A 9,360-nucleotide genomic window follows, 5' to 3' on the forward strand; every position below is an offset into this window, starting at 1 on the left:
GTGCTGTGCTGTGCTGTCTGATAGTCAGGTATTGTGCTGTGCTGTGCTGTCTGATAGTCAGGTATTGTGCTGTGCTGTGCTGTCTGATAGTCAGGTATTGTGCTGTGCTGTGCTGTCTGATAGTCAGGTACTGTGCTGTGCTGTGCTGTCTGATAGTCAGGTACTGTGCTGTGCTGTGCGGTGCTATCCGATAGTCAGGTACTTTGCGAGAAATGATGAATTATTATATACAGTGCTATGCTTGGCAATATTTATTTGCCTCTTGAAGGTTATTGAGGAATTGGTGTGTGTAATGTTGATTATTATACCCGGGTCTGGAAAGAAGCATTTTCTGCACGAATGCGGGCACTACCAAAATTGCAAGGAAATATTCTATTTATATTTTTTAAGTGTTTTCCTGTCAGAATTTGATACGTAAAACATTTGCCAAGCTGTCAATGTATTAGCCGAGGGGTGCCATATCAATTAAAGAATTTCCACGCAGCAAGCGTTTGCCGCTCCAATTCCAGTCCAGATTTGCTATATAAGCCGTCCGTGCTAAAATTAAGGCATTAACAGAAATTTTATCATATTGTTTGAATCTAATTCTGAAATTATTAACTTTCTGTTCTTGAATTACATTTCTAAACACCGCAGGGCAAGCCGGTTTATGACTCAGGCGCGACAGGGGCGCTGTGCGTGAGCTCTATATGGCCGGGCATCGCGCGCACCATCCACGGCGACCACCAGCGCTACCACGACACTTACTTCGCCCCCTACGCCGGCCTCTACTTCTCCGGCGACGGCGCCCGCAGGTGTTGTGAGGCCCTTTTTAGCGCATTTTCTCATTTATGGAAAAAATGCACTATTGTGCTCGCCATGTCCGTCTGTCTGCCTGTCCGTCCGTCCGTCCGTCCATGACCTCAAGTTTTCGTCGACGAGAAAATGCTCTCTCTGTCACTCACTGCAGTGAGTACTGAGTTATATTTTTTCATATGTCACATCAACAGGCGCTTAGGAAATAACTATATAGCGATCATCAACTGATTCCTGTTTTAAAACATCGTTTACGACCAAGCTGTGGTCCCTCTGGTTTGCATCATATGTTTAAAATTTGCAGTTGGCTCGCAAGCTTCTGCATTTTGAAACAACGTACCAAATATTGTATTGTTCGTCTTGAAAATTGTAGCTAATCAAAAATTCTTACTGAATTCTATCAACTTTGGAGTAACGAGCCTAGCGTGTTTGCCCCAATTTACATGTATTGTTAAATTACAATTTTATTGGATTTACTTTGAAAGATAGCCTTCTAGAAATAATTTGGCGTTATGACTTCATTCTCAGTCTGTTTAATGTTTGTCTGTCACCTCATTCTGCACCAGCAACTTTTACCAGAGCTCTCAACACAAGAGAACTAAACCCTTTCTTGCTGTTACTTAATATATTTCAATAGGCTATATAAGCTATAATTTTTGAAATAGTGATGAGATGTATTTAATATATTCATATTTGAATGGCTTTTGTTTGTTATCTTGAGTGACATTTTATTCTTTTGTTTCTTGAGCCTTTATTATACCGGCCGCACCGCCGACCTGTCGCCGGAGTTGACCCCAAGCACAACCATGGAGTTAAATGCTAACTATTGCAGGGACGACGAGGGCTACTTACACATTACCGGCCGCATGGACGACGTCATAAACGTCTCCGGACACAGACTCGGCACTGCAGAAGTTGAGGATGTCATGGTGAGTGCGTTTCTTGACGTTATATGCAACAACGGAACTCATTTGCTGTATAATTCACGACCCCTTTCCCTAACAAAATTCGGGGACATCTTTGGTTTCGGCCCTTAACAAAATTCGGGGTATGTTTCAGCCTCCGCCCCAGAGTTGCTATGTTCGCGTCAGAGATATTCTGGGCCTGGTTGGCCACCTGATCGTAATCAGCGACTAGTCAGAACCTCCTTGCCGACTTTATAGTCTCATTTGAGAGTAGGGCAAGAGTTGGCAAAATATAAGTACCAGGCGCTTGTAGCTGTCTGATTCGGGGACCGGAATGTAGACCAAAAAGCGGACATAGAGAAGCTGATTTACGTTCGGTCCGAGTCCTAGGCGGTTCCTAATTCAGGGTCGCCACCAACTCAAAATTTTGATAGGGGCCGAATAATCACTATACTCGGCACAAAGTTATTCTGGGTCTGCTTGGTCACCCGATCAAAATCAGCTTCTGGTCAGAATCTCCTATCCGACTTTATACTCGCCTGAGAGTATGGCAAGGGTTGGCCGAGCCAAGTCATACCGAGCTAGCAAGCTGCCTAGAGGCTGTCTTTCGAACCTTGAGCCGAAGCGGACATAGAGAAGCTGATTTACGTGCTCCTCGGGTCCTAGGCGTCCCCAATGCAGGGTCGCACAAGCCTCTAAGTTTTGTTAGGGATTCAACACGACCCAGTTTCAACGAGAGCATAAGTGATTGATTTCTTCTAACCTTACTAATTGTTATTAGATCTGAAAATTGAAAACAAAAATATTACGTTCTATTTTCTCAGTCTTAGAAAATATTCTTATCGTCATTGGTACATATTTTATGTTTCATTTTGTTAATTATTTGTTGCCATTCTTGGTGAAGGTAACATGGATCTTCGAACCATAGATTATTTAGAGCCTCAAGATAGATAATACGTCAACGATGGTAATTATTGAGGACGTGACAGATGGAGCACCCGGAAGTGTCGGAGACTGCAGTGGTGGGCTGCCCTCACGCCCTCAAGGGCGAGACCATCTTCGCCTTCCTGGTACTGAAGGAGAACTCGGCCAGCCCCCAGCACAAGATCGAGACCGAGCTCCGGGAGAGCGTCAAACACAACATTGCCAGCTATGCAGTACCTGAGTTCATGCTCGTAAGCAATTATTGACGTAGCTTTTTAGCGCATTTTCTCATTTATGGAAAAAATGCACTATTGTACTCGCCATGTCCGTCCGTCCGTCCGTCCGTCCGTCCGTGACTTCACGTTTTCGTCGACGAGAAAATGCGCTCTCTGTCACTCACTGCATTGAGTACTGAGTTATATTTTTTCTTGTTTATCCTTGTTTTACGCACTATTCTGGGATGGCTCGCGAATACAAGAAATTTTCTCACACATCTTGGAAATGTGTGAGAAAAAAAACATATTTTTTCACATGGATATTGGGCATGGGAGTCCCTTTTGGTATTCTTAATGTACGCAAATTAGAGAAAGTTTAAGAAATTGTTTCCAATTTCTTAATTTCCAATTTCTTAATCTCCAATTACTGATGAAATTCAAATATTTGAAAATATTGATGTCAATCGAGGAATCTACATAATTATTTGAATATCTGTTACTAAACTTCCATCTATGATCAATCTGACTTTTTTCTTTGCGTTTATTGACCTTCCCTCTAAAAAAAATATTGTTATTATTTGTAGTTACTACGCAAACGATTTTTACTACTCTGATATTGACCATAATATGCAGCAATGCAATTCTGTTTCGAAGAACAATATTCTGAAGATTGTGGCTTTAGCCACAATCTTCCCCATAGTTTAATGCTTTCTTTAAGCTGCTTCTAGAGTCAAAAAAACATTTCTTTGATGCATTTATAGATTCATCGTTCTTCACATTTTTCAACGAAGCATTGTTCTCACGAGCTGGAAACAACCATACGCATTTCTGACGTTTATGTACTCAGGTCCAAATCAGATTGTCTATCGAACAGATTGCTCCTGCGCTGCCGAAGACGCGGTCCGGCAAGATCATGAGGAGACTCCTACGGCAGATCGCCAAGGGCAACCTCGAGGATCTCGGAGACACGTCCACCCTGGCCGACCCGGCGGCCGTTGAAACCGTCCTTAAACTTTACCGTCAGATGCCTGTGAAGCCGACCTCGTGATGTCCGTGCCTTCATTTTTAGAATCTTTTTAAGATCTGACATTTTTCATGCTTCAAACTATCCTTTTCCATCATGTATATGACGTAAACATGATATGCTGTTTTTAATATCGAACTTGTTCACGCTTGCTGCTCTAGACCCACTATATTGAAATTATAATTGTTATCTTATATTCCTACCCAATTCTTAACTCGTAAAAAAAAACGTGTATCGTTTAAACTTTAAAGCTCGTCGGTTTATGCCTGAATGTGTCTCAACTTATGTACTCGCTATAGTTTTAATTGAGAACTACCGGTGCATGAAATGTTTTTTTAGCGCATGTTTTTAGCGCATTTTCTCATTTATGGAAAAAAAATCGCTATTATTTAATTAATAATAATCGTACAGACTGACCAGTTTATATACCACAAGATCAGTGAAAGTAAATAACGACCCTCAAAAATTTATTTAATTTTGTGCCAGCATGTTCTATTATATGAGCTCAAGCTTGGCGACGGAAAGGATTGTAGCTTTCTGGGCTGCCCGTGGCAGTGGCACATTTTAGTGCAGTTGCTATCCCTATTTTTTAATGATCCCTTTCCAAATGTCTTTAAATGCGGCAAGATTCATTTGTAGGATGAGAATTGTTCTTCCCAGTATTTTACTCCTCCTGAAGGTATTAAGATTCGTCGCATTGCGTTCTTGAACACCTAAAATATCTTGTGATCAGGACCTACATATTATATTTCTGTTATTTCACTTTTAACCTGTATTATGTCTCTAGACAGCTAATATATTTTCTAGTATCATTATTTATACCTCAATATCCATCAATTCTACAAGTTTGTAATAATATAAATAATGATCGGTTCAGCTTCTAATAATGGAGAGCAAATTCACTTCCGAAATTGTATGATCAACTTAAACCTCTCTCATCAAATCGAGTATTGATGCAATGCGTCGAAATGGACAATAGTGGTTGATCCTGTGTCGCTCATCAATGTCAATAAAAATGTCTATTTTTTCACTAATCATCGTTCATGTTGCTTTTTTAAACTTCAAACAACTCTCTGTCCATATATACGTTTATTCTGCTAACTAGTTATGTACGTGACTATTCGCGCCCCGTTCTATCGTGTTAGTTATTGAACAATGAAATCCTTTTATTGCTTAATTTAACATCAGAGCGTCTGATACCTGAATAGACTGTTATTGATAATTTCTCGATTTGGATGAAATTGTTTCTATATAAAGCCGGCGACACGGTACTGTGAGGAAATAGGTTTCATCAATAGAACTCTTTTTATATGTACTTAAACAATGCATACATGACTTTCCATATTTTAAGTTGTGGGCCATGTTAAATAAATTATGTTAAAATAAATATTGCAATAGCAATATTTATTATTTGAAACGGGTTAAATTGAAGGCGAAATGTTTTTTTTTCCAACCCGTTTTTTTCTTATGCAAAAATTGTTTTTATTCCGGAGAAAGTGTTTTCCTACCCAGTAGTCAACGTCATGCAATCAGATCGCAAGTGTGCGGAAGCGCTGTCTGCGTAGTTAGTTTGCATCGATTCGATTAAAAGTTCTAACTACAATCGTTTATCCGCACTAATTGACACCAAAAATCACCATGCATTCAGTTGTATCCATTTTAGAACAAGTGTGCATGCTCAGGGTAAGAAATGCTATTCTGTTGAAACAAACTTAAATAACAAAATGGACCTCTCGTTTAGGTTCACATCACGTTTCGAACTTACTGTATTCATATGTCAGTGTACGTAAGTTGGCCGGTATTTAATTAAGTTTTGGTGTACATCTATTAATAAAAGAAATTAATAAAAACCGTCCAGTATTCACATTAGAATCATCAACTCGCAAGAATACGAAAAGTAGCATTTAACCAGCACTTTGAATTAGGTATTCCGTATTAGCACCGACACCGAGAAAGACTCCTGCACCTGCAGCAGTTTAGTTTCAATAATACGTACTAGCCTCTAGGTGAGCGTGTTTTAAAATATAAATAACGTAGCTTATGGTTTCAATAGAATTTATCCTCCTAAGTTACTATAATTGATGTTGATCATCTATCACTTGACGAAGTGTGCTTTGGTTTTGCGAAAACTTGAATGCAATACCAAACATAAACGTACCGTCAACAGCACAAAAGTCGCCACTCCGCAGAAACCGAACATACCTCGCTGTTCGTCACTAAAAATAGTATTAGATATACTCGTCATCGTCAGAATCATGATTTTAGGGTTCGTTAACCACATGATGACTACGAAGCTGTTTTGATGGTGCTGGAAAGATTGAGTTCAGCAGTTTTGTTTATAAATTAGGAGCTTTTTGTTATTGAAGGACGGCGACTTTAGTGTAAGGTTGCTGGATGCTGGCTAAGTTATCGGCATTCACACTTTACAGTAGCTGTTGGTGTTAGTTAGGACGTCTTTACAGGCTTCGGCTGAAGTTCGGCGAAATGTCAATTGACAATCCAATTTAAAGCACCTAATCATTTTTTGTTGTCATTCTTGAACTTTAATTCGAACAATAAGGATAATTTGATTTAAAATTGGATATTCATTGAATGTTTATACTTCTATGATATTGGTCATTCCCTTGGCCAAATATGTACTACAGTACTAGACAGTAGCCACTAGGACTAGAGCATTGAGATTTTGGCGACTGCTGTACAGACTACAGTATTAACAGATTTGGCCTTTTCTGTGATTTAATTAAGTCAATCTTGAACCCAAACCGATGAAAATTTCGAATCTGTGAACGTGAAATTTTCTTATGTTATAACTTGTAACCGCTATATTTTCTTTGGTGAACAACTTTGTTTCGTGACGTCATGTCTACCGTAGGTGGCATAATATTACTTAGTTCAGTCATTTTATACACTCGTATTGGGTGCACCCTCCGTGCAGGTCGAAGACGTTGAGATGGCTTATATGAGTTGGAAGCATCTTTGGTAGTTGCTGTGTTGGTGTCATGAATTCAAATATTCGTTTGACTTGATTTGTTCTTCATAATTTTTAATGTTATACAAGTTAATATTTCGGGAATGTTCGATGCATTCTGTAAGGTATGTCTAGGTGTATATGAACGATCGATTCGTTTTCAGTAACTTTGGTATTTGGAAATGAAAAAAAAAGAAAATCCTGGATGTGCGCATTCCATTACTCTAATAATAGATACATAGTTGCACCTTTCTTAATTAAACAGTCCGCTACCCGATATGTAGAGAAATTATCACAAAAAACGACTATGATGTCGGTGACGTTGGTTTTATGAAATGAAATTTATATACGGTTCCGGCTAATTCTGCCAAGTTAAGTTTAAAGATTATTGTAGTTCGCCTAGAACCTCGACTATATTTTTGCTGCTAATCTCAACTTGATGGCAGGCTGAAGTGCAGCGGGAGGAGCAACACGTACAGAGCCTGCAGCAACTCCTGGCTACCCTCCACTCGCCCGTCGTGCAGCACCGGCGCCCTCTGGTGAGACTAGCACTTGTGGCATGGTTGAACTAGTATAAGGTTGACACATGGTTGAACTAGTATAATGTTGACCCATCAGAAGCCCATTTTTGCGGATATAGTTCCTTGTTGGCCTGTGACGTCACTGATCTCTGTGACGTCATGGGCATTAACCAATCACCGAAGTGCGATCAAACCTGTTGACCAATCCGTCATGGGAATGACGGGTTTGTTTACGTTTCTCGATCTCAGTGACGTAACAAGAAAGCTGAACTGAAAGACGGAACTTCTCGTGGGTCAACCTTATATAGTTCAACCATGACTTGTGGCTTCGTCACAAACGAGAATTCAGTTGCCAGTAAACTTAAAATTTCCTGATGTACTTCAATATTTCGTCCGATATCCCATGTGTATCCATAAACCTTACTTCTATATGGGCTAAAAAGGAGAAGTAGGTTCAATATTGCGTCCGATATTCCATGTATATCCGTAAACGAATGAAGATATCTCCGATTTTTTCCTCTTCATCCACGTTATAACGCAGGCTATAGGGTACATATAGGTATTTAGAATGAAGATATCTCCGATTTAAAGGAGAAGTAGGTGCAATATTGCGTCCGATATCCCATGTGTATCCATGATCCTTACTGCTATAGGGCTCAAAAAAAGGAGATCCTAGTCTCATTTGTCGCCAGGGCTTGTGACCAACTATTGAACTTTTCTTGCACTCCTGAAAGTAGGAGGTTTAAGGCACATTAGTATAAAATTTTAGTTCTATGGATGACACTAATTCAACATGCTTGGCACTTTGGACTCTTGAATCATTTGAGAGACTGAAATATACCTAAGTGAACCCGGTCACTCTTCCTCGCGATTAAATTTGAAGTGGAAAGTTTTGTTTAGTTATTCGACCTAATTGTGAACAACCATTGTCATCCTACACATGATACTTGCTGCATTCAGGGAAATGAAAATTATTCATAAATGTGAAAAGACTGCACCGAATCGGACACTCAGCTAGCTTGTATAGACTGCTTACTACGTGGCAGACTTGGAAGTGCGTCTAAGCGTTACCTATGCAACTTCTTCACTCTTGATGCCACCTTTTGCTGAGCGGTTTACCTTTACTTTTAATATATTTTACCTTTACATTTAGCGGTAAACCTTTAGCGCTTTTTTAGCGGTAAACCTTGAGCGGTTTACCTTTAATAAGTTCATTAGAAAATGTATTGGAACATTTGAAATAATCTGTTTGCTAACAGTAACTCAAAGTAACAAACATATACTGTAGGTACAAAAAGAATAGATGTCAGTTCATGTATTGATCGACAAAGGTTAAATCTTCATTCTACGGACGGGAACGCTAGTTACCGCTGACCTTCAGACGAAGAACTTAGAGTTTAGACGATAGAATTGTGTTTGATGACAGAACATTGATGTATCTGTTGACAGAACATTGATGTATCTGTTGACAGAACATTGTTGTATCTGACTATCTGTTGACAGAACATTGATGTATCTGTTGACAGAACATTGCTGTATCTGTTGACAGAACATTGATGTATCTGTTGACAGAACATTGCTGTATCTGTTGACAGAACATTGATGTATCTGTTGACAGAACATTGATGTATCTGTTGACAGAACATTGATGTATCTGTTGACAGAACATTGATGTATCTGTTGACAGACTGTCTCTTATACACATCTAGATGTGTATAAGAGACAGTCCCAGCTCTGTGCGCCAGTTTCTGGTCAGAATCGGCAAGGAGGCCGGGCGGTTAAGCACAGCAGAATTGTAGCAGTGAGTTGCGAGTTCAAGCCCGCAAAATGCTGTGAATGTTCTGTGATGTTAAGAATCGGCGACAGGCCTACGGCCTACAAAACGCTGAAACCGCTATTATTACTTATTTATTGTTATTATATTATTATTATTATTGATGCAACCGGTTTCTTTTGCTAAGGTTCCTGCTCTTTATATATGAAGTTGCTAAACTTTTTCGAACTCTCG

General features: G+C 39.5%; 1 protein-coding gene across 1 annotated transcript in view; it reads left to right on the top strand.

Moving 5' to 3' along the window:
• Nucleotides 1–5,275, top strand: part of LOC108670736 (acetyl-coenzyme A synthetase 2-like, mitochondrial) — a 20,252-nt gene extending 14,977 nt beyond the window's left edge. Inside the window, exons 10-14 of the mRNA XM_018158227.2 lie at nt 157–198; nt 637–794; nt 1,628–1,724; nt 2,690–2,875; nt 3,714–5,275. Of these exons, the coding sequence (XP_018013716.1) occupies nt 157–198; nt 637–794; nt 1,628–1,724; nt 2,690–2,875; nt 3,714–3,887 (657 nt within the window). The 3' untranslated portion in view covers nt 3,888–5,275. The remainder of the gene's footprint in view (nt 1–156; nt 199–636; nt 795–1,627; nt 1,725–2,689; nt 2,876–3,713) is intronic.
• The last annotated feature ends 4,085 nt before the right edge of the window (nt 5,276–9,360 follow it).

This window comes from Hyalella azteca, unplaced genomic scaffold (assembly GCF_000764305.2).
Source record: "Hyalella azteca isolate HAZT.00-mixed unplaced genomic scaffold, Hazt_2.0.2 contig4450, whole genome shotgun sequence".
Classification (NCBI taxonomy): Eukaryota; Metazoa; Arthropoda; class Malacostraca; order Amphipoda; family Hyalellidae; genus Hyalella; species Hyalella azteca.